General features: G+C 41.0%; 1 protein-coding gene across 2 annotated transcripts in view; it reads left to right on the forward strand.

Annotated features, from left to right (window-relative positions):
• The window catches only part of prkcbb (protein kinase C, beta b), a 105,325-nt gene that overhangs the window by 40,367 nt on the left and 38,129 nt on the right, over window positions 1–26,829 (forward strand). For both annotated transcript variants that reach the window (XM_026165483.1, XM_026165482.1), the window contains exons 4-9: window positions 1,625–1,736; window positions 2,101–2,229; window positions 11,824–11,980; window positions 12,516–12,650; window positions 14,793–14,889; window positions 20,686–20,829. In XM_026165483.1, the coding sequence (XP_026021268.1) occupies window positions 1,625–1,736; window positions 2,101–2,229; window positions 11,824–11,980; window positions 12,516–12,650; window positions 14,793–14,889; window positions 20,686–20,829 (774 nt within the window). The remainder of the gene's footprint in view (window positions 1–1,624; window positions 1,737–2,100; window positions 2,230–11,823; window positions 11,981–12,515; window positions 12,651–14,792; window positions 14,890–20,685; window positions 20,830–26,829) is intronic.

Below are 26,829 nucleotides of genomic sequence, written 5' to 3' on the forward strand. Positions count from 1 at the left end.
TTTCTTGGCTCATGAGATTAAAAGGCACGAAGGCACGTGTGAAAGAAAACTGGCACTCGTGGTCTCCTTCTAAATTGGCTTTAAAGGAAAATTAACAGTAAGCACTGGTCTATTTGATGTCATCAAAGCACTTTGCGCTGGAGGAGATCCCTCACAAATCATATTAAATTCTGTATCTGCATGTTTGCTAGCTGCGATGGATCCCCTTGGCAGAAATAATTTAACTCCCACATTGAAGTACGCCCGCTTCGCTGCACAGTTTGGATCCTCCACAAGCGGTATATCGGATGTGCACGGCCTAGGAGTTAATGTGTGCGTGCGCGTGTGCGTGTGCGCGTGCGCGTGCGCGTGCGCGTGTGTGTGTGTGTGTGTGATCCAGGTGTGGTTGCAGGTGTCACACACATTAGGCAGAAATAGCCGTGTTTCCGCCCCAGTTATGATTCAGTTCTGAACGTCCATAAAAAGTAATGGCATCCATTTTTTTGTCAGTTCAAAGCACATAATTACTGTCAAAAGGACAAAATGACCAAATTGCAGATAAGTGACAGTTTTTCCCTTTTTTTAGCCTGGGTGCAGATGCCAGCAAACTCAATAAACCGATCCGGAGGGCCAGTAATGTTGCGGGGATGGAACTGGACTCTGTTAAGGTGGAGACGGAGAGGCGGATGTTGTCCAAGATAAGGACAATGCTCCATGACGTGCTGTCCAGTCACAGGAGAACGTTCAGTGCACACACTTAATATCACGTACAGTCTGAGAAGAGAGGCGTTTTCGTTTCAACCATTTACATTTGTGTTATATCCTGGGATATTTATAGTTGAGCAATCTGTATATTTTATTTTGCTATATTTTGTAACTTTGTAATATATTGTAACATTTAATTTAGTTTATTCAGCTACTGTTCTTATGGTCTTGTAGCAACTGTGACCATGTGACTATAAATTATTCTGATTCTGTTATTGATGCTCTTACATCATCGGAGCCACACCCAGATCTGTGTGCTTGACTTACCTGTGTGGTTAGGTCATCAATCTGTTTACACACTTAGACACGTTTTTGTGTAATGTCCTTTGAAGTAACACTAACCCAACACAACTGTGCGCAGCAGACCTGCACAGACAGCAAGTAGCCGTAGCCGTACGTTGTCTCTGCTATTCATTCGACTTTAACAGATGTCACGGGAGGCTGACTTCATGCAAACTTTTTGCGTCACTGTTGTTGCCTACAGACACACATGGATGTGCATCCTTCGTAGCCTTTCTAAATTGATGCCAACAAAGAAATTCAGAGGAAATGTATTTTGATCAGATTACAGTGCATGTGCCCGTATGTAAACCCCGCCTGTCAAAACTTTCCCCTGAATGCACCATTACCATTCAGAGCAGTGGAAAGTGGAAAGTCAGAGAGAGAGACTAAGATGAATGCTGGTGATAAAAGGAGAATATCAAACAGATGGAGGAGGAGAGGAACAGGCAAAGCTTCATTCATTCAGTTTTTTTGTTTGTTTGTTTTTAAGCGGTTGAACGGTGCACAGTTAAACAGCTGAACAACACAATCATTAAAGAAATGTTTAATTTGTAGTGAAAAAGTCTTTAATTCTCTGTTTTTGTCCTTTGCTCTTCAGGACCCGAGGTCAAAGCACAAGTTTAAGATCCACACCTACTCCAGCCCCACCTTCTGTGACCACTGTGGCTCCCTACTCTATGGCCTCATACACCAGGGAATGAGATGTGACCGTATGTAGTACACCCGCTGCCCATTTATGCATGTATCACATACTGCAGCCTTACGATTGTACCATCCATATTTAGATTGTACAGTATTTAGGTGGTATGCTCACACAGAGGGATGTACAATTAGGTAGAACATTATTCATACCTTAATGTTATTAAAGGGGAGGGATGGTGACTATATTGGGAAAAGGTGCTGGATATGTAGGCAGGAAGAAAAGAGGAAGACCACAAAGAAACTTCATGGATGTAGTGAAGGAGGACATGCAGTAGTATGTAATCATTTTATGGCACACATATCACTATGAATAATACTCTTGCATAACATTACAAACATATCTGTGGGTGTGTGTGAATATGTATTTTTCAGACTGTATGATGAACATCCATAAGCGATGTGTGGCCAACGTGCCGAGCCTGTGTGGCACAGACCACACTGAGAGGAGAGGTCGCATCCAGATCACCGCCGAGGTTAAGACCAATGTTCTCACTGTTACCAGTAAGTATATTCCAGAAGCATACACACGTTTACAGCCTACACACACCTGTGCAGTCCTCCGGCTCGCTTGTCATTTTAAAGTTTGAGAATACCGGTCTTCTGTCTCCCTCTGCTGTTGGCAAAGATGAAGGATGGAACTGAAATATGAGCTCACGCTTAGAAATCACTCTCGTTTGGTCTGCATTCATTTCCACTTTCATTAGAGGAAAGTGCCACACACTTTGGTCTGTAATAATGTAATAATTTATTCAGATACACCGATGTTTCCTCTGTGAAAGGAAAATGAGCCTGGAGTACAGTCAGTGTGTATCTTTGAAAACTAACACAATATACTTAATAGAAGCAGGTTTGCTTCAATCAGACTATGTATAAAAATAGTTTGTGGAATAAAATTTTGGAAGCCTCAATTTTAGGACTACGGCCATCTTGGATTTTTGGATCCGCACGTGACCACATTTGGACGAGTTATCGGCTAATGCCCACAGGCTCGGTTGGCAAATTGCAGACATGGACTGTGTGAATGCCTCACACAGACACACATTCTTGTAAATGAGTGCTCAGTGACACGCTAATAAAATACTAGAATTTCAATCACCATAACTGGGTTACACACTTATGATATTTGCTCTCTTATTGCCGAGGAGTTGCCACAGCTGATGGATCTGCATGTTTGATGACGTCTTTTATTCCACGCACAGTTGGTGTGGAGCACCCACAATTTCGTTGTATGTGCGGTGAAACTAAAAGGCTATTCTCTTCCATTCTAATTGAATATTTTAAGAAATCATCTTTCGTTCAGTTGTTGAAATATACAGACCAAAAGCTTTATTTGAACCTGGCTGCAAACATGTTTATTTCAGATCTAGAGTTGGACTTTTTTTTCAAAGCCTATCCTGTCAGCTCAGAATTGTGATCTGAACACACGTTTTGCTTTTCCAAGATGATCTTTACAGGTTCTGTTTGGTTATTTATTAACCATTTAAAGTGCTTTATTTATATTTATTACCACTATAATGGCGCTATGTCCAAGTAGCCCCACTGCAGTTACTGGTATTATTTCTGGGCAGACTGAGGTGTGACTGAACATGAAATCATTTACCATTCTCGACTCAGCTAGTGAGAACACGGCCTCATTTCTGTGAAGTGTCATCCCCAGGTCCAAAACTCACAAGATGCTGTCAGTGATTAAAAAGGTCATTTGGCAACTCTATCAGATGCTGGACTCTAGTGCTTAACCACACCACAACCTAGAAAACTATTAGAGTGATGCAATATTAGGGATGATGATAACAACTGCAATCTCCCTGCTCTCGTGGTCATTTGGCATCAAGTCATCAATCTGGTGTTAGAATAAAGGAAAAAACGGATTCATTAATTGTTAATTAATTCAGTTTTTTACGTTACAGTTGTTACATTTTCAGTTTCAGATTGCAGTGTGTCGCATATCAGTACGTTAATAGTCTCACTTTTCATTGATATCATGGCTGTTTAGCTTTCCTCCATCAGCTGACTTAATTTATGTGTCCCCTATGAAGTCGCTTCATGCACTGAGCCGTCCTTCACGCTGTGATTTAACCAGTGCATTCAGGCAAAGCTAGCTCTCTCTCTGGGTTAAATATATTGAAACGATGATGGGATACACTGGGTAAGCAAGTTGAGTCAATTCCAGTGTGTTGTGGACTGTGTCTCCATTTGTTCTTCGGTTTGTCTGATTTTTTTATTTGCCTGCCAGACGTTACGCGTACCACTGACATTTGCACAGTAGTGAAAAATGTTTGTGAAACCATGTTTATGTATTTGGCAGTCAGAAATTTCACCTGCTTCGCTCGGTCATGTCTGGCAGCCAAAGAATAAATAAAAAAGCAGGGTGCTGCTCAGAGAAATCACTATCTGCCAAGCTTTCAAAAATATGAAATATTAATTATTAATAAATTCATCTGGTTAAACTGTTTTTTTCTCAACAACTCAGAGGAATGTTTTATTTGTGAAATATAAGTTATTAAAAACTACAAAAATCTTTACTGTAAATTAAGTGATGGCTCTCATTTTGTGCACATATAAAAATGGTTATCGTGGCAAATGTTAGTATGCATGTCAGTACAATATGTAGACATTCATGTTGTATCATTTAAGCAAGTGTTGTTTCAAAGAGATATACTATTCACTACACTGTGTGCTCACATCATTCTTGGAACAATGTTTCTGTCTATTTAACTGAAAAAAAATTGGAAAAGTGGAGAGAAACGTCGTTACATTGATCCGCAGTGCCTTTTATGACCTGCAGGTGGCTGCAGAGATTTACATTAACGTTTTTCATTACCCTGATAATCACAGCTTTGCCTCAAACGAAAAAATAACTTTATTGAGGATCCGTACTCCAGCTGTGTGATGTGAGTTCCTAAACACGGCTGCATAAACCTGCTCCAGCTTCAGATGTGTCACAGTTCATACTCGAGCAGCAGGTGACGTAGTGATAATTAATGTGCATTTTTCTTCCCTTTTTTTGTCCTTGTCTTTTCATCTAAACTTCAGCATATGAATAAGCATCTCGTAAGATATCCTATCTCAAATCTTAAGCCATAAAACTCCTGTTGTTTCCTAAGCCATGCCGAGTCTTCAGTTCGCTTCATCTCTTATTTTTTGTTGCTCCTCCAGCTCTGTAAAAGCAAAGAGTTTGTAAAGTAGTTTTTGGCAGTGCATCTCCTTACAAAGCATAAATAAATGGTGGCTGACTTCTTCCTGATCTCCAAATGTATCCAGGCATTTTGCTGCAGTTATTGATTGGACCCATGAAAACAAACAGTGTCCTCACTAAATATTGCATAAATGTTAGCGAGAACTTGTAACAGCACATTCATAGGCCTGTTATTTTTGCATGTAGGATATTTTCCCTTTATTGGCTCTTGCTGGGTTTAATTCCTCTGCAGATTCCCCTCCTCTGTTCTCTTTTTCAGATTCCCACGCTCGTAGACTGATCATTAAGTGGTGGTTACTCTGGGAAATGATAAGAGAGCAGACTTATCACATGCAGACTGCTAAGACAGCAGAAAAGGCTAAAAATTCACTGGTGCTGCAAACCAGAGCAGATGATAGTTGAGCTAGATGGTAGAAAATGTCAAAGTACATTAACTAAAGCTATTTACCATGAAGTTTAGTCTCATCTATATTTCGGTCTTTCACATACACTGATTTTTATGTTAATGTGCATATAACTTGTGGTTGTGTTTTGCAGATTATAGTAAAAGGAGGATTTGGAGGAGTAGTGCTCGCTTTTGTCCACAGGGGTCAGTGTGGAGCTATGATTGGCGTATACCCTCTATGCAGTGAGGTAGAGGTGGGGGGAAATGCCACCACTGAGAATGAATTGCAGAACCACTAGGAATTATTTTACAGCTTAATGTAGCGGGATCTGGTGAAAACAGCTGCTACGCTGAGAAGTGCAATTGGGTTGTGGATTTAATCAAAGCAATTGACATTGGCGTAAAGTGACACTTTAATAATCAATTTTAATTCACCTCCGGCCTCTTTCATAGTCAGATTAGAGCTCAGGTCACTGGCAGTACAGTGCACATGGAGATGGGGGGGGGGGGCGTCAGCCTCCAGCAGGGAGAATTCAGTGGGACACTAAAAGGTGCCCTCTGTCTTTGGTACTCCACCCAAGCTGCCTAATAGTGAGGTAGGGGATCATTTACCTGTTTTATACAGCCTGTTGTGTGTCTCTAGCTGTTCTGAAAGGTGGGATGTATTGGTATATAACTACAAAGACTGAGGAGAACTGCATTAAAGTTTAAACCCTTTCCAGCTCCTCTCCAATCAGTGCATAGCTGGCCAGTTGTTTAGTGAAATGGCCTTCTAACTGATCAGGAGCTGGGAATAAAAACTTGATGCAACACAAACAAGGAATGTTGCAGCATTTACATTAGACGCTTTTACTAAAGTCTAATTTAAATCAGAGAATGAAAAGGGGAGGTGTGGGTTCTGTCCAGGTATTCCAGCTTCCTCCTACAGTCCGAAGACATTTTATGTCAATTGGTGAGACTAAACTGGCTGTAGGTGTGTGAATGTGGGCTTAAATAGTTGTCTGTCTCTCTGCATTAGACCTGACATAGGATGTGACCCACCTTTTGCTAACCCTAACCCTGTCCACAACCAAGAACTGGATGAGCAATTAAGAAAACAGATGAATGAATAGACATATAGGTGTAGATCACAGGAGCAGGAGGGGGGTGCAAAGGAAGTAGGCTTGTCCCAAAACATGACCATGTTTTTGATTTTTGTTTTTAAAAATAGTCATTATTCTGAAACTGAACCAGGGACAGATGGATAGCTGCAAGCATGTACGGTATATTGCATAATTCATTAGCTGAAAAGCAGCAGCCAATCAAGAGCAGAGAGAAAACGTGGGTCAGGTGACACTGCAGGCATTTGGAAGTACAGGTGGGAGTAGCAATGCCTGTCTGGGAAAACCACAGAGCCACAGCACATTATTTCCTGCTTTGTGAGGCTCAGATAAGATGTTAAATATCTAGACTCTTCAGACTTTGGGTTATTATTGTTGTCATCTGTTCAGGCATCCCAGACTGAACACTGTCAACATCCACCGGATGACATTCTCAGAAAAGCTTTTGCAAGCAAGAAGAAGGTGGATATAACCCAGTAATCCTACTTACCATCCTATGAAGCTGCTTCACAGGGGAAAAGGGGCACAGCCAACACCCACGCAGCACTTCACATGTAGTATTCTGCTGTAACTGCACTCTTATCACCTCTGCCTGCCCCTCACACACAAACACAGACCCGTACATGTGCCTTTCAGTTAGCACACACTGGATGCAAGCAAGAATTTCTCACCTGTGCATACACAAACAGGTCCATTCACTTCTATAAAAACTGCACGTCTTTACTGTAAGTGTCCTTTGAGACTCTTTGGCATGCTACCCTCTTTACAGCTCTCCTCCTCGACCTGCATTTGATGGTCACTTTAACGGGCATCATCTAATATTTATTGAGCTGCTTCACTGAGGGCTTAATGCTGGCCAATGGCTGTGTGCTGTGGTTAACCTCCTGGAGTTTAGTGTAGAGTAATGGTTAAAGAGCATGAAGACTTCATCTCTCTGACATCTTTGAGGTTTTTCTCACACTGTGAGTTCACTGGCAAGCTGCTCTAGTTTCTCCTCTGGCTATGCTGCACGTCCCCCAAAGGATTATTGAGTAACAGTGTGCAACACTTTTTGTCAGTATGCAAACAGACCTTTCACCAAATTTAGCTAAAATAAGTCGCAGTGCGTGCTACTTTTTCTCTCGCCCTCCACTCGTTAAATAGCACAAATTCTTCTGTGCTGCACTGGGAGATCAAAGCCGCTACTGAGTCTGCTAAAATTCACACGCTCAACCCAGATTGCAATAAATGTTTGGCTTAAAAGTGGCAAAGTTATGCACTTCTTTTATGGGCCACATTTGTCTTTGCCCAGGGTGAATCTGGCTGCCTCAGCTCAGCCAGAGGTCCAACTTATAAAAGGCCAGATATGAGATGTGTTGTGACATTTGAGCCACATCTGGCTCATCCTACATCTGCTGGTGCAACAACTGTGCTGTAAGTGAATAAAATAGGCAAAATTAGTATGTCTCCTATCTGGGTAAAGACCCATTGTCAGAAAATGGCAATATAAGATGTACATGTAGTCCTTTAAATGCACCTTTATAGTAGGGCTGTGCACTATGGCAAAATCTCATATCCCGATATAAGACATTTATCGTCCTGACAACAATATAAATCACAAAAATGTAACATTTTCTGTAAATTCAGTGAATCTCGGGCAACTTGACTTGTGTGAAGTTTTTCCAGCTGGGCGTCATGTACCTGGAGTCGAGTGTTTTAACCGATGCATGAAACTATACATTTAGACATAAGTTGTAACGGTCACCAGTTTCTTTCAAAGTTTGAGTCTAAGTTTTATTTTTTAGCACCTGATGGCTCCTTTTTTTCTTCTCATCCGTAAACTCTCTGCATACTCTTTCACTTGATTCAGTTTATTTTGAAAAGTCTCAACAGGATCTTGAGCTTTATTGTGAAAGGTTTATGTGGAAAACAAACAAGCGGACATCGGAGCCACGCGATGGTTTTACCGTCATTGTTGCTAAGGACAACACGTAAAAACAGGCTTGTCGTCCATAGTGTGGTTATTAGGGGTGGGTTTTTATAATCGATTTATCGATTAAAATCGATTCTGGCTTGGATAACGTGAAATCGATTCATTAAAATCTTGAATCGATTCATTAAAATCTTGAATCGATTCATTAAAATCTTGAATCGATTTTTTAATATAAATTTATTTTTCCCGAAATGCCAGAATCTCAGGTGAAACCTCACAAAATTTCAAGAACCACCAAACAGCTAAAACAGTAAATGAGAGCAGGAACACTGATTCTGCACAAAGACTTAAATACACAGCGGGACCCGCGGATCAGAATCAGTGAGATGTCACCTTTCTCACCGACGGCACGGACACAGTCGGGGCTGAAAGCCGACAGCTCGCAGATTCTGATCTGTCGGCAGGTCCGTGCTTTGTATTTACGCCCTTTTTGCACTGATTCTAAAGCTGTTAGTTTGATCTCTCTCCAAACAATATTGACCGAACCAGCAGCAAAAGAAGATCCAAACCAAACTTCACATAAACATCGTCATGGACTCGCTCCGACTTTTGCTGTTTTGCTTCCACCACAATAAAATCACACATCATGCACAGCTCTCTCTCTCTCTCTCTCTCTGTACTTTAAGAACAGTTTCCCGTCTAAAAATCTGTTTTCTGCATTATTCGCTTGCTTGTTACGCACAAGTCTACCGTTGTTTACAGCGCACTCGGCTGCTGTTTGTTTCCTTTTACTTACTTCCGAAAAGAAAACCTAATTTCTGCCGTTCAATACTGAACAAATTTAAACTTTTTAAAATTATGCAAAATGCAAAACGCTCAGCTGTGTCTCTAATAAAACCGCTGTAACATCAGAGGTAATGTTCATAAGTTGATTAATGGTTTTCTTTCGTTTTTGATGTACTGCAGAATATTTTTATAAAATCCCAGGCCAGGAAAATCACCTTCATGTTTTTCTGTATTTTATCTTCAGCTACTTTGACACAAAGGCATCTGCTGTGATGCTTACACCTTTGATAAAGTCTTGCGTGTGTCAGCTTCCTTTTTATAGATACAAAAATATGTAAATGCACTGATCCGAATAATAATATTTCTGACTGTCAAAATTTCCCAGATTCAAATCGAATCGAATCGAATCGAATTGAATCGTGGATCGAATCGATTCTAGAAATCAGTGACGATACCCAGCCCTAGTGGTTATATTAAATATAAGAGAAAGAGAGAACTTTAAGAAATTAATATAGCCACTACAGTGACCATCAAAACCATGAAAAAATATTGCTGTAAACAGTTTATTTTATGACACCAGGAAACAAACGATAGCGTAAAATGAAACGATAGACGTTTTTATATCATCATCCGATATATATCGTTATATGGAACAGCCCTACTTTATTGGTCAAAAGTCCAAAACAAATCCATACAGACAACCTGACAAAGAGCAAGGAAAAGACAGCACGATTTATACTCTCACACAACCGAGACACAACCGAGACACACAATCACAGGGGAGGAAGTAATAATGAATACAAAGCACAAGAGAAAAGGGAGTACCAAAATTAAACAGGAAGTAACCAATGCAAAGGTTAGACACAGCAGGACTTTACGATAAGGCAATCACTGGGAACAACTAGTAAAGCATAGAGTCCTGTGAGATCGATGAATGGAATGAAAGTGCTTATCTGTTTTCTTTATATTTAATTTTAACAGGATGTGATCATTTGCCCTGAAAGCAGTGTAGATGAAATATTGCACATAACACCTTAGTTTATCATGTTTTGCCAGGAGGCCCACAACCAAAATGACAGCGCTCTAACCAAACACATTTGTTTTCTGTGTGTGTTGCATGTGCAGTGACAAAGGTCTCGTGTGCTTTTGTGTGTCAACTGCTTTCCTAATGGGCTGCCTAAGACACAGCAGCCCCGCTTTTGGTAATTGGATGTGACCTCACAACTTGACCGGGAACTGTAACTGTGCGCACATGCAATTTAACCCACACTCTGACCGCAGGGGATTTTACACCACTGGAATACAATTACAGCCCAATAACAAACAGCCACATAAGAGGGATTAGTGTTGGAACTGGCAACCTTCATCGGTCTACACGGTCATTACAGACAGACTCTGTTAACCTCAAGGCTGTAGCCTCCTGTATAGTTAGGTTAAGCATGCCGAAATTTAATTTGTTGATTTCAGGGCAGAGTTTTGGTTTCCAATCTAAGGCTCTTATTTGACTGAATTGCAGTAACGAGTAGGACAAAACTGCTAAAACAAGTACGCATTCTCTGAAACACAATGTCTGGAAATAAATAAAGGTTGAAGTTGAACTGTTAACTTGGTCTAAAAGATGGAGTGACTGCAAGTTTTTTAAGGTGGCTAAACCCAACTTGGGTATGCAATATGTGAGCAACGTGTTAAGCAAAATTCCTTTAATTTTGCAAAATCATTTATTACTGATTATTTACAGGGTCAGTAATAAAAGCTACTGCTTTTGGCCTCGACTTCGTATGCTCCGTTTAAATCTGTTTGGTAATTATGACATGAATTTTATAAAAATGTCTGATGGGATTAAATGAAATGATGACCATTTATATCCAAAAAGTTGCTCTGACATTATGAGTGTTCTGCGGAAACTCCTGCCACAGTTCTGACCATATTTCACATAGTACCCACCCTGAAATGGTTGTAGAGCTTTCCTGCTGCAGGCTTGAAGACGTGTGTAAAGCACGTAGAATTTGTAGCCTGTTTGCAGCAACATCCAAATTTGTTCTGTCAAAATCTGCTTTATTGACCAAGCATGAATAATAAAGTTTCTCTTATGAACCAGCGTGGATGCAATACAACTAAAACAACCAATAGATTGGTTGGCATGGGTATTCACTGCCAGGCAGTAATTCTATTTAAAGCAATGTCAGCTCATTCATCACTTTAAAAATAAAAACAAATGCATATTTGCTTCAGCTTCACCAAGCAGGAAAATTCATACGAGGCAGCAGAAAAGTGAGTGCAGATATATGGGATTATAAATATTTGGCTAAAACCAGGTGGTGTGTCCTTAAAAGTTAGTCAAAAATTAAATTTGAATAAACATATTTGTTCTTTATTTTAAGTTTTAAGAATAGTAATAATTAAAATTATGTCTGCATTTATTTATATTCATAAATTCCCACCATTCCTAATTCAGCTCGTTTTATGAGAGTGATCATTAAAGTTATTTTAGCTACATTTAGTTACATTTATATGTAGAAATAGTTCACCTTCATATTAAAGCTGTGGTTTCTTACACGCTTGTGTATTTTCTGTCTCAGTGTTGTGCAGAGTACTTCTCCTAAAGAAAGGTTTATAAATTAAAACTTTCAATGCTGCTTTAAATTAGTGTCTATTCTCTTTTTTTCCTCCCTTCTCTCCCCTCACACATCTTGTTTCTTTTTATTTCTCCCTTCAGTCAAAGAGGCCAGGAATTTGGTTCCCATGGACCCCAACGGTCTGTCAGACCCTTATGTGAAGCTTAAACTGATCCCGGATCCCCGCAGCGAGAGTAAACAGAAGACCAAGACCATAAAGTGCTGCCTCAACCCCACCTGGAACGAGACCTTTAAATTGTAAGGCTTTATCACGCCAAGTGTGAGGCTATCTTATATATTTATCAGCCTGTCTTTCCTGTGTCCCTTTATCTCTTTTTTTGTCTTCTCCTCACTCGCTCAGTGCAATGAGTTGAGACCGCGTCGCATTATGCTCATCTTTCCAAGCATGTGTAACCGCTGGCGCTCAGTTAAAAACATCTGGCGCCTCATTTTTGTAAAACCTTGCTTTTGGGGTCGTTTGCCACAGTTGGCTCCAGTGACTTACTTAATAAGGCACATTGAATTTACTGTGGAAGTGCAGATGTTCACTCTGAAATGCTATCATTTCTATCAATGTGTCTAAAAGAAAGAAAAAAGTATGCACAGAAGAAAGATGGAAAGCTTTCCTGATACCTTATCAGAGGAATGATCCCAGGAATAAATGTGGAAGATGAAAAAGAATGAATTCAACACTGCTCCCGTGTGTCTTTAAAACTCAAACCTTTGACAATAACCACACCTACAGTTATCACTCTCAGCCATCAACTGTTGTTTGTCCTTCCTTCTCTCGCAGCCACCTGAAAGAATACGATAAGGACCGCCGTCTGTCAGTGGAGATGTGGGACTGGGACCTGACCAGCCGCAATGACTTCATGGGATCACTGTCCTTTGGCATCTCGGAGCTCCAGAAACAAGGGGTGGATGGATGGTGAGATGAAAAAAAGGAGGAATAGAAGAGGGTGTAGAGAGGCATGAGGCAGAGAAACTGTGGTGGTAGAGGAGGAGGAGGGAAAGGTGACCTTGTTCATTAATGCGCTGTAGGAGAAATACTTTAGTTAGAGCTCCTCTTTTTAGTCTGATTATACTCAGCGCCAGAGCAACTCTACCCCCATCTCTTTATCTCTGCTTCTTTATCTCCACCACCCTCCCTCCCTCCCTCCCTCCTTCCTGCACTTTCTATCTGTAGCCCAGTCTCTATATCCATCTTCCTCTCTTTTGTTTTTTGCTGACGCTGCCCTGTCAGGGTTTTTAATGAGATGCCAGGTTTTGAGGTGGAATGGTGGAGGTGGAAAGATGCCATTAAAAACCTGATGTTCAGAGTGAACCTGCGCAAGTTTTCCTCTATTCCGTCTTCGAGCAGCCCTCACACTCGCTGGCGAGAGGAGATACAGAGCGCGAGTAAAGCTAAAGCTCTGTGTGAGACTGTGGTATTTGAAATAATGCTAAAACATACTTGTGTCCTAATAATAGTTTGCAGATATGTACAGTGTGAACATTACTGTGCAGAAGTCTTGAGTCACCCCTGATTTATTTATTTTTTTATTATTCTGTATCCAAGGAGACACACTTTCTTCTGATTTCCTGAAGCTCTTCTAAGGTTTTTCATTGGACATTGGCTGGTTTTTCACCCACCTTCAGTCCAGTATTTTTCTTTATTGAACTACTTAATGCTGACCTAAGAGTCATTAAAGCATAAAAAAGGCATAAAAAAGGCATTCATAATTAGCAAAGAGCCGTATAATAGCATCTTTAGGTGCTTTGTTACTAGCAGCCTGTCTCATAGGACAATTGTATTCCAATTTCTTTACTTGAAACTAAAAAAAGATGTCAAAGTTTGACGCATAAAACAATATTTTTGCACCAACAGGGTGATTCCCAGAGTGCTATTAGCTGCAAACTTGGCACTCAGCACAGTGTGCAGTATGTCCCTAAAAAAATTTGAGGAAACTGGACAAGTAGAGGACAAAGGAAGAAGTAGCAGTCCTAAAAACTATCTACAACACATGACTATCAGCAGATGAAAGTTATGTCCTTAAGAAATAGGGAAAAAATCCAGCAGAGACCTGACACAGAGATGCAGCCTAATCCGAAGCCTAATCGGAAATGTACTAACTCTGTTTTTGTCTTATATATACATTATTTCCACATGTGATTGCACATGTTTCAATAAATTTCCCATTTTCCTAAAAAAAATATAAAGAAATGAGGGGCAGCCTGAGACTTTAGCACAGCACTGTAAATGTACACATGTAAGAATATGAGTTCATTATAGGATTCAAAGTTTTGGTGATACCTTTTATATATTGTTGGCAGTCTGAAGGAGCTAGCACAAACTCCATCAGTATGCAAACATAGTCGCTGTCATTAATAAGTGTTTATTATGAGATAAGCAACCATGACCAGCTTGTTATCATGTGTTAATTTCGGTAACAGCTCCACCTTGCTGCTTAAAGGGCAGATTTTTGCTAGTAAGTGGAGTACAGAAACCAGAAAGGTAGCTCCTGATAAACAACAGTGTCGCTTCATATCTGTTTCCCATGTCATTTTTTAACATCGATTAAAATCTTGCACAAGTGGTTCAGAGAATAGGGAACAAGCCAGTTATATTATCTACTTATGCTTCATCACTGCCAAAACAGGAAAATGAAGAATGATTTTAACAAAAAATAACTGTGGCATGAGACATAACTGCTTGAAACACAGCTCAGATCTGACAGTCTAACTGGCTGAGGAGGCATATTTCCTAACAGCAAAGAAAGTAAAGAGCAGGGATCTGTTTCCCTGCATCTATAAAGGCCAAGCACAAATGATTTGCTATTTAAAAATGTGAAAACTATATAGTATTGATTTTGTGGGACGATAAGCGTCTCCACTGTGTTTTGAGCCCATCTCAGGCTTTGTTAAAATACCATGAAGGGGAATGAATTGGTAAATAATGGCCTGATTATTCTTTAGGCCCTTAAATTGGTGCAGTAACTGTCAGCAGCTTCAGTTAATGGCAGCAGTTAAACACCCCAATTGTATAAACTAATTGGGAATTGATTTGACTGGAAATATTCTCTCACTTTAGGTTTAAGCTGCTCTCCCAGGAAGAAGGCGAGTACTTCAATGTACCCGTCCCTCCGGAGGGGGAGGAGGGCAACGAGGAGCTACGGCAGAAATTTGAGGTGTGTGTGCATTAAAATCTTAAAAGTTGACGTACAGTGCAGGTGATTAAAGGGTTACCTGTGTGCGTGCGTGTGTGTGTGTGTGTGTGTGTGTGTGCATGTGTGTGAGGACTATGCATCTGTGTGTGTCTGAGTGAGGGCCACTCTGGGAGAGCTGTTAGCAGTTGGCAGGCACACTTATAGCACCATCCGGTCTGGCACACTGCAGGCCCAGTGTGTGCGTGTGTGTGCGCGTGTGTGTGTGTGAGTAACAGCTGACCAGTAGGCCCATTCATTTGGCAGTGTTGAGGACAACCACTTTGTTTTTTTTCTCTCTCTCTTTTACTCGCCTCCTTCTGTCTTTGTGACACTCAGCCACAAACCTGAAAGACTTTTTGTGAATGTGTTAAAATAGTGATGTTAGTAGCAAATTTGCTTCTGTCACAGTTTAGGAAAATGTTCTTGCAGGGCATGTTAAAAAAAAGAAGATGAAAAATACACAGTTTGTTTGAAATACAGTCTTGTCCAAAGGTCTTTAACCCCACCCCCAATTTTTTCATGCATTAAATATTTTTTTTCAGGTCTGATGCTTCTATTGTTCTCAACTTGTACAGTTTCCTTAAATTTTTTAGAGACATGCTGCACACCTTACTGAGATCCACTCATTTTTCTGATTCTAGCTAATCCAGATGGTGCAAAAATATTACTTTTTATGTCTGTGAAGCTGCATTACCATTGGCATGTTTTTTGGCAGGTTCAAGTGAAGAAATGGAAACAAATGATGTATGAGGGGGATAAAACTTTTAAGGTTTTGACCAACAAACGGTGAACTAAAAATGCAGGACACAGAATCAGAGTTTAGAAGGTTGATTGTGGAGGGAAGTGTAGAGTGGAAAGTTCCAGGCAAGTGGCGTGCCCCGGAGGTCTGTGGCTGAGCTGGCGGGGAGGAGAGAGGCAGGGTTTGCAAACCTGAGAGGTGAATTGCAGGCGAGTGGGTTTAGAGGGCAGCTGGCTGACACGCACAAGGAGAGATGAGTTCACAAGAGCTAGAAAACTGTTAATGGATCGGACCTTGCATGCGGAACGATTACAAAGAAGAGATTTTCCCTTCATTAGATAGTTTTGCTATAATCTTCTTGATTGTGCCTTTATTTTAACAATCACAAGTTCAATGTAAGTGCGCTGCAGTATTCTTTATGGCTAATTGTTTGAATGTTGGCTTCATAGGGAAGCTATTCCTGCCTTCTATCCTTCCTTTCTCTCAGCGTTCCTCCTCCCTGTCCTCATTCAGCTTCCCTCTCCCTCCTTGACTTATCTGTTTTGTCCGCTGTCACCTTTGCAGCCCGCCTTGTGATTTTCTTTCTTTTAATCTGTATTTCTTTCCCATGTCTCCTCAAGGTCACGCTCCTCAGACGTTTACTGAGACAAATTCTCGGGGGGGGGCAGATGTCACACACGCACACACAGAAACATGCGCATCCACACAAGCTTGAATTCAACCTCTGGGGTGAAGCCTTCAGAGAGGTTGCAATGAGAAAGAAAGACACAGATGCCTCCATCTCATACACATGATGAAACTCAGAATAAGATATGAAGGAGAAGGCGATTTGACTTTTACGATAAATTTGCTCTCATTTTCCTGTATGCTGATTACATTCGGTTTACAGTTCACTGTAAATGTGTGGGAAAAGCATCTAGAACAGCTTGTTGGAAGACAGCTGGGACTTCAGCGTCACCACTGATATTTGGGGGAGCAGTGTTTGCCTGGTGTCACGGACTGATATCAATTGATTTCAAAGGAGTTTCTGCAACACACATTGGTACCATGTGGTAACTGTAACTTTTAGAGTAGGAAAACCACATCACTAACAAGTGCTTTAAATGTATTTTAGGGGTGGAAATCAAGACGTAATAACACTTTATTTTACCGTGTCCGATACTTTGCCTTTTTGAGTTCCTTCTTCCTGTGTGAGATTGGTAAACGCTCTTCGGCACATGTTCTGATCTAATTTGGCACCACTATATTGATAATTGTGTCACCAGAGAAGGCAGTAAAATATATTGGTACATCAGTATTTTGTCCCAGCCTTATTGTACTCAGCCAGTACCCAAATCTACTTGTAATTAAGAGGGCACAGAGTTTTGGGGGGTGGTTTTCAGTTCTGAGGACCTTTAATGACATCCTTCTGTTTGCATTCAGCATTTGTCTGGTGGTCTTTTATCATCTGCATGGCTTTAGCGTCAAACATAAGGCCTGCGTGCCAGAATCAGCCTGACAAAGACCCCAATCTGGCCCGCTGGCAGGCTTTGGAAAATGTAAAGGAGGGCATAGATTTTGGTCTTTTAACTGTAGTTTTAAATCTCATGGACATTGACAGTACAGCAAAGTAATTCAGTTATAGATTTACACACATTCTTCCAATCTAAGCTCAAAGAGTCATGCTGACAGATTTCTTTCATTTACTACAGCAGCATTTCTTTACCATGTAGAAAACCTGAGACATAATGTTACAATTGCTCTTCTTTGTCTTACATTAAGATCTCTCATTGATTGAATGCGTAGTTAAACCTTTTACACTGACAGAAATTGGAGTTTCACCAGTTCGGCCCACATAAGATCAAAGTGGGCTGTATGTAGCCCGCTGTATAAAACGAGTTAGACATTCCTGCTTTAGACAGAGTTAGTGCGAGAGAGCGGCATTACTCTGCAGGCTTTGCCTTCAGCATGCTCCGCTGCTCGCAAACACCTTGACTGTTCCCGCTTGTTTGTGTGTCTGTGTGTGTTTGCGTGACAACAGATGGAGACAGATAGAGGCTTTTATCCATTGATGAGCTGAGAACTGTATGGCGTGCACCACACGCAGTGCAGGGAGCCGCAGAGCAGTGGCAGTGAGGAAATTACTGCAGCGGCACAGGACAAAAAGTGCAGAGACCGTCAGTGTGGATCATCAGTTTAAGATAAGATTGGAAAAAGATTAGATGTGCTCTGCCTGTACCTCTGTTTCTGAGCGAGGAGGCATGTATTAATTAAGATTAATATACTAAGAGCATTTTAAAACTGAAGCGCGGCTTAACAAAGTAGAGAATACGATTAAAATTCTTACAAGGGAGATAAGACGAGAGGGAATGACAAGGTCGAGACAGAGAGATGGTTAGAAATGAAGAGCGAGCAGAGGACTGACAGCTGCTGATACACACGAATAAATGGAAAGTTAGAGACAAAGGCCAAATCTATAAAGATGAAGGTGAAAATGAAACAGAATAAATGATAAACGAAACACAACGAGGAAGATTTCTGTCTTTCAACACATTTTGATTGTTTCACAGTAAAATTTAAAGGCATGGAGTTATGTTTACGTCTGGGGCTTCAGTATCTTAAAGTCAGTAATTATTTGTGTGCGCTTAGTGGTTTTTATATAAACTGAAAAAAAAAGATAAAAAACGATCTTTCTGGTTTTTGCCAGTAAAGGTTGCAAATGCAAACACAAACAAATATCATACTTTACACATGAGCACTATGTAGAAGTCTTTTTGCCACACTGTGTTTTAATTTTGCAGTCAGACAAAGGAAAACAGTGGTACATGTCACTGAAACCGTAAATGCTTTACTTAGTCCCTAAGGACCCCAAAGCACTTTACACTACATTCAGTCATTCACACACTGGTGATGGCAAGCTGGGGCGCACTGACAGAGGTGAGGCTGCCGGACACTGGCGCCACCGGGCCCTCTGACCACCACCAGTAGGCAACGGGTGAAGTGTCTTGCCCAAGGACACAACGAGCCGGGGCTCGAACCGGCAACCTTCCGATTACAAGACGAACTGCCAACTCTTGAGCCACGATCGCCCCGTAAAACCGTGACACGATCACAATTACTGTGAGTGCGTGCAATGAACTCACAATCTTTGTTGCACCAAGACAGCAATAAAATGACAATAAGCTGGCAACAAGAGTCAGTCTGCTACCAGTTGTGACTGAATGGGGTCAATTTAGCAATTACATGCAATCTGTTCATGATAATACAGAGATTAAATGTGATAAATCAGGGAAAATCTCAAATATATTCACATTACCTCCTTCATTCAGAGGAAATTTCACCAAGCATAGTTATCAGAAAGAGGGAAAACGTGGCCCCAAGGAGCAGACTCACAGAAATGGAGGACATTGAAAGGGATTTTATTTACAGTGAATCAACAAATTAAAGTTAGTGAGGCACGACTGGTGCAGATTTAGTGGGATGATCTAAAAGAGGGAAAAAACTGAGTTAGAAATAAAGGAGCTGCTGTAACTAAATTAAACAAAGGGAAAAGCAAATGGTGCTTACTCGTCACACTGTTGTGCAAGAGGGAACAGAGGGGTTACCAAGAGAGGCCAAGATGGGGAGACGAGATTGCAGGCAGGCAGGTGAGTGGGGAAGCCAGGTGGGTTACTCCAGGAAGCTTAAGGTTTGTAATTCTTCCAAATATGGTTTCATGGGTCTGGAGAAAGTAAGACTAAACTAAAGTAGCACAGGAAAAACAGGTTTATAACTTGAAGCAAAGGAATAGGAGAAACACTAGAGATCCTAAAGGTTACCATAAAGGCTGCAATAATGATCTGGCAAAGAACTGCCGCTCCGTTGCCGCCCTGATAAGGGAGATCAGACACAACTATGTGAGGCAAACCATCCCCAGCCTGTCCAGACTCACAATGGTCAGTCTCAGGGCGTTAGGGCGTTTTCACACCTACAGTTCATTTACTCTGGATTGAATCAGTTGATGAGTTTGTGAACTTGTAGCTTTTCCCCATGGTTTGTTTTCTTTTTGCAGAGAGAAAAATCCAAGTGAACTCTAAGCAAACCAAAATGCGTCACCACTTACTAGATGAGAATATTCAGTCTGCTTATTGGCCAGCTGTGTCTGGGCCGGGAGCAACAAAAGTAAATACAGGAAGAAGGTTCGGTGTTCTGGAATACTACAAGCATGAACATGGAGAATGTTCATTCCACAGCTAGTTGCTAGCTCATACAGACGTTTGGACATCTATACTACCTCCTACATCCCAGAGTACAGAGCATGCATGGCTCCAGGAAGTTATTAGCTCAGACTTGAAACGTACACCCGGTAGTTGGTTTGGATCGAGGTCAGATCACATTCACACCATAGATAAACTGCATTAAAGTTCATTTGGAACCAAACCATCTAAAAGGTCTCAGTGCGGTCGTTTTGGTCCACACCCAAGTGCGATTACCGTGTTCACACCTGCACAAGTGAAACACACCAAGGGGGAAAACAAACCAGATATCAATTTAAACAGAGTAAACACTGCAGGTATAAAAACATCTTCAGAGTCGGACCTAATTGTTTGGTGACCTGGGGTTGAGGGTGTCGCATGTTCTGAGCGACCGGTAACTTGTTATAGTGAATGCAAAAAGCATTCTATGCAATCACCAGGAAGCCACGACAGCCTGGAAGTTTCCAGAAAACTAGAGCTACTGTGACTGGTCCATATTATGTAATTACGGTTTTAAATCATATAAACCATTAAGAGCAGATCTTTAATTCTCAGTTGTTAGGTCTTATAGTCATGCTTACTAATCTGTCTCTGATTTGATCTTTGTTTATGGCAATTATGCAAGTGTTTTCAAAATTACTAATAGTATTCATTAACATTAAAATGCTACAAAAAGCACTTCTTAATTAAGTCCAGATGGCTCAATAACACCAACATCCTCATCCTGACATTTTAAAAAAATATTAGCTCACTATGAAATCCTGGATTTCGGGTGCCAATTTGTTTTGCCTAATTTCTCCTTTATTTTCTCTCACCCCCATCTAGAGGGCTAAAATTGGTCCAGGGAAGAACACAGAAGGGAAGTCAGCCAACGCCGCATCCCGGTTCGACTCCAATGGCAACCAAGACCGCATGAAGTTGTCTGACTTTAACTTCCTCATGGTGCTGGGCAAGGGCAGCTTTGGCAAGGTAAGACGTGATGTTTAAGTGTGTGTGTGTGTGTTACTGTTTTTGATATTTAACACCATCGACTTGGTGGGGATGCCAGATGGAAATTAGCCTGCATGGCTAAATCTGGCACATTTGTATTATATACCCTTCTGCCAATTAATATTTTCACTTTTTAAATAAAGTAAACAAAAAATAAACATTTTCTATGGGATACAAGGTACAGTCAAAAAGAACAGTGGCCTCACCCTTAAAATCCAAAAATCAGCACAATCATAGCTTAACAACTTGCTATACGTATATTATGCTCCCTGTGACTTTGGCCTCTTAATTTACATGTAGTTTAAGTCGATATATGAGCCAGCTATCATGGACACAGAAAACCTTGTTTTTTTTTTATAACTTGTGTGCTATAGCGAATATATCTGGGAGGCTCTTGTTTGTCTGTGTGTTTGTTTGTTTGAGCATCAGAGCTTTGCTGTATAACTGCAAACAGAGCTTACAGCAAAGGAAAGAAAACATGGCCAAAAAGAGGAGATGGAGACAGAGGGAATCAAAGGTGATGAAGCACGAGTAGGGCGAGGTGGATGAAGAGAAAGAGGTGAGGAAGATGATGCGACAAACAGGTAGGCGATGGAAGAAGAGAGGCGAGAGATGTGAGGCATCGCGACAAGGTTGACGTGAATAAAATGAGCGAGAGGTAAAAACGTTGGACTGAATGAAAAGCGGGAAAAGGCGGGGGGGGATGTTAGAGTGATGTGAATGAATGAAAATCAAGGCAAGAAACAGAAAGAATGGGAAGATGCTGTGAAAGCCAGACAGAGGGGTAGAGCAGCAGGGTGGAGGGAGGCCGAAAGTGACATAAAGAGCACGAAAGAGAGAGAGAGAGACCATTGTCTGAGTATCAGACTTGTATGCCGGCTGCCTGTTTCCATGGTAACAAGCATTTAAAGCTACACTGATGCGTCATTGTAATGGAGCCTGAGTTGAAGCGCGATCATTACTGGAATACCCAACTCACACAAACGCAGACTGCTGAAGCATGCAGAGATGCACAGCTTCAGCAGAAGACAAAGTGTACACACACACACAAGCAAACACACACATGTTGGAAAGCACATTCCTGCAAATGTAAATCCAACAGTCATTTTAGTCTGTGCTATGCAGACGCACACACGCACCAGAACATTTTGTGAGACGAGTCGCTCACATGACGTGTGTGTCACTTTAAAGGTTCCTGAGTGTGCGTGGGAGGCTGGTAGGACCTGCTGCCACACAACCGGAGTAACACAATACTGCTGCAAACACTTCTCTGTGATTATAGGACACATGTGCAGTCAAGAGGGCACGCTTCATTTTGGCCTGCCTCATCATTCTTTATACGCATGCATCGCGGCGTAATAAGAGCTGGAGTTGCACAGACACACAAAAATAACTTCAAGTTTACAGCTGCTGCTTCCCAAAGGCAGTTGGTGTCTCATTTTCATACGGCGCCACAGCAAAAACAGGCATTGCTGTGCAGAATAATGAATTTTAGCAAATTTTATGATAGCCAAAAGCAAAAATTGTCATTACTGTAAGGTCAAGGGTGTCAAACATGAGGCCCAGGGACCAGAATCAGCCCAGCAAGGACTCCAATTCGGCCCACTATACAGCTTCAGAATAATGAAGGAGGGCATAACGCTTTTTTGGACATTTATCGTATAGTTTCATTGGTTCGGTCCACTCAAGATCCAAGTGTGCTGCAAATGGTCCACAACATAAAATACATTAAGGACTTATATTCTGAGAGTTTGTAGCCTTCTTTTTTTGAAAACACTGTAGAATAGACAGTAAGGCGTGAAGATACCACAGGGGGGACTGACACAGTTCCCCGGGTGGGCTCCCTGCAGTAGCCTTTGAGCATACGGGTGAGGAATTGTGTTAGGATACATGAATGTTCCCTTTAGTTTTTTGGTGGGACACAGTAACACAATACCAGCAATAACACTTCAGCTGAGAGATGCATGTATTTTTAATCGCTGTAAAATCATTTTTGTGTTGCCAACATCCTTGCCTGGATTTGTGGCAATGGCTACAGTGTTGAATTATCCCTGGAAGCACAACATCAGGAATTATTTAAAAAAAAACATCTCTGCACTTTCCATACTTTGCGCAGCCATCCAGTGGGCCTGGTTTGGAAGCTCTAATAGGCCACAAACCTCATGCTTGACAATCCTCTAGACCAGCTAAGACTGTGTGGTAGTGGGCTATTACACAACAAATTAGTTCTTGGTTACAGTTTCCCCCCTTTCTCCTCACAGAAGACACTGCAGCCTGAGATTTGCTGTACACAGAAGAATAATTATTGGAGTAATGAACAAACTGATGGTATTTAAAAAGAAATGTTCTTCAAGCCCACCACACAAACACTGTAACTAAAGCCACTGCAGACATGATCCAAATGCAAAAGGAAGTCTTAAAAGTTTTCATTTAGGTTTTCTTGGAACACTCAATGCCTCAGTGGAAACAACAGCTGCGTATACTATATATAATAAATGACCGTTTTTAATGATACACACAGCCCACTGTGATGCAGCACAGTGCAGATTCTTGCAGGGCAGCATTCATTTTGCCTGGATAAATTCACTGTGCAAGGTCAGCAGAGAAAACACAGCGGCATCATTTACGACACATGACAGCTAATATCCTCGAGACGGCTTTCTGGCAAACGACCCTGAAAAACCTCCCAGGGTGCAAACAGTGACACACATGCTGCAACCGGTCTATGAGTGGATCAGACACCAAACATCCTTGTGGTCAAGCACAATAACTGGGAAGGTGAATAAACAAGGATAATAAATGCAGAAGTTAAAATGTGTAATCGATGGTGGTGTAATGATGCCAAAAAGATCATGTTGTTACTGTCTGACCTGTGCGTTTTATGTCTTTCTCCTGTGCTGGTCTTGTCCTTGTGGTTGTATAAAATGAACTTTGGGCCAGATGGTGTCCTTCCTCTCTGTTTCAACTCTATAAAGTTTGTATTTACATAAAGTCACGCTGCCACCATATGCACACACGCACACACTCAGTTGTGTTCAACAAAGTATACTACCAGCTGAAGTTTTTAAAACTGGCAGCTGTATAACCAAAAACGCATATTAATACCCTGATACGTGCTCACGCACACACCCGTCTACATATATAACTGCGTCTCTTTGTCCATATGTGCTGCACTCCCCACAGAATACCGAACCCAGTAACCTCTCTGCATTATCATACCTGAATATTTATAAGACATAAACAGCAAAGTTGCTAAGTTTCTCATCTCAGAGGGGGAAAGCGGGAATAAGAGGTCACTCTTATTGCTCCATTCTTAAAGAATTTAGAGAGAATAACGAGTGTGACATCAATGTGTTTGCACCGCGAAGCTGATGCTCATTTCCTGCCTCTAAATAATGAGTAAGAAGAAGTAATTTTTTTTTATTTCTTACGTCTTTGTGGTATATGTTTCTATTTGCAGACATACAGCCTGTAGAGATCAAGCTTGTGTTCTTTCTCACGGCTGTGTCTGTTAGCCTCAGAGGAATGGTCAAGTGGAATTTTGGTGACTAGGTTCGCCCTGTGGTTTGTGCAAATTAAAATCGAATGTTTAATAATAGATATAAATGCACAATACAACTGAATGAAAAACAACTTCTTGAGGTCACAGAAGTCATTTGGCCTTATGGGAACTACACATGGCAAACACCGCAGCCTTTCCACAGCATTCTAAAATGTAAGTTGGTGCCTTTGCCCTTATTCCAAGCAAGAAATCATTGAAATATCTTCACTACTAAGCAGAGATGGGCAGCAATGCGTTACAAGTAACACATTACTGTAATCTGATTAATTCTTAAGGTAATGAGTAAAGTAATTATTGCAAAAAAGTAATTAGATTACTCTTACTTTTCCGCAACCACGCTGTGTTACTGCGTTACTTAATCGTGATTTTTGTTTGCGAGAGTGTCTCATGACAATGACGTACGAGCGTGTGACGCCCGTGGCAGCAACAGACGTGTGCAGATCAACAATGGATCATATGGAGTGCAGGAGATAGTACGACCATGCAGCATTTAAAGCGTGGAAGTACTGACATTGCTTTGAGTTTGAGTCCCTAAAAAGTGACAGAAACATTAGCATCCGTTGTACAGTCTGCGTGGAAAGAAAACTTCTTTTTACAGCGAAAAATTAAACTTCAAATCTGAGCAAGCACCTAGCACGCTTCCACGGGAATGTGAAATTCACAGAGCGAACCTCAGATCCCCCAACTGACATACCGCTGCGGCACCAGGCAAACCTCCGCGTGCTCCACTCTTGCTAAACAGGTGAAAACAGATTTAAGAGCAACAGGATTTAGTGCTGCTGAATCTTTGGTTTTATTTATTTTTTGCTCTGTTTTACTTGCATCTATTTGAAAGACACAAAAAAACGATTTTTATGCTGGAATATGCAGAAAATAGGTTTGAATGTTAAGTAATAAATAACTAAGTAATAAAGTAACTAATTACTTTTGGAAAATAAGTAATCAGTAAAGTATTGGGATTACTTTCTTGGAGAAGTAATCAGTAATTAGTAATGAATTACTGTTTTCAAGTGACCACCACTGCTACTAAGTCACAGTGACTTTCTGGAAAAAAAACAGACAAGTGTGAAAAATGAAGCACAACCTTATTGCTTCCATAGGAATGAGGGGGTAACATTAGCCAAATTATTAGCTGATTATTAGCACGTGGAAAGATAGAAGCAGAGGCTTTAGCAGTTTGCTGCTCTGTAGCATTCAGGTGTCTGTTAACACAATGCCACAATCTTCCCAGGAGTGAACGTCCCAGCAAATTCAGTTCAAGGTCAGGGTCAGAGAAACTACCGACAGATTGTGCAGACCTCAGTTAGCATGTTAAATGTAAAAGCTCATGACAGTACAGAAACAAAACTGAAGGAACCACAAGAGTTCTTCCACAATATGCTTTGAAAAGAGGAGAACGAAGCTGTTTGGCAACAAACAAACACAGTATATGGGCACAAACGCCTCATACCAGCTGTCAAGCACGGTGGTGGAGGGGTGATGATTTGGGGTTGTTTTACAGCCACAGGACCGGTGCATCTTACAGTCATTGAGTCGACTAGAGTCACATGTAGTAGTACATTAATATGCCTCTAGGTTAAAATTCAACATATAAGGAACAGTTAATTTTGTAGCTGTGTGGTTAGATAGGCTGAAACACACCAACTCTCTGCATTTCTCAAACTATCTCAATGTTACCTTAAACATGAATGCTGCACACACACCCTCAACAGGCTCCTGTAAATCCTTTCTTTCTTTGAAGGTTGAATTTAATTGAACTTTTGCTCTGGTCACAAGTCTGTGTGAACCTTTCATGACACCTGGTCCGCATTTGGCAACCACATAAAAGTAATCACAATTCAGGGTGTGTTTATTTTCATTTATGTGCATCTCATAAGTGGATTACAAGAAGCTGTCATCCTTGAATTCCCAATAAAAAGTCAAACTTGAGTGCTGCCAGGCAGTTTCTGAGTTCGCCCATGTGTCCCTCACAACACCCTGCCCTTCTTAAAATTTATTTAACCTTTTTTTCTGTTTTTTAATCCCAGTCTCTTCACCTATCAACCTTCCTTTATCTACAGTTTCCCCACACTGTGAACCATATGATCCAGGAAATGTGAAATAAGCCCTTTTTACTTTGATTTTTGTCTTCTTTGTCTTTTTTTCTCTCCTTTGCTTCATCCTTACTGTTCATGAAGGGCAAAAGGAAGTTGAACAGTATAAAAATCTTTGAGAAACTCTGACTAATATTAAAGTTATCACAAGAAGAACCACTGGCTAAGCGCTTTCTCCCCTTGCAGGGAGATTGCTGCAGCAGCTTTTAGGTTTTGCGTCCTCTAACGGCATCATTATGTTTAATACTTGTAAGAGTGGCGAGTTTCGAATTCATTATATAATTAATGTTTGTTAAAGCCTTGCTAGCCATCCAGCAGGGGTTA

The sequence above is a fragment of the Astatotilapia calliptera genome, chromosome 4 (assembly GCF_900246225.1).
Source record: "Astatotilapia calliptera chromosome 4, fAstCal1.2, whole genome shotgun sequence".
Taxonomy (NCBI): domain Eukaryota; kingdom Metazoa; phylum Chordata; class Actinopteri; order Cichliformes; family Cichlidae; genus Astatotilapia; species Astatotilapia calliptera.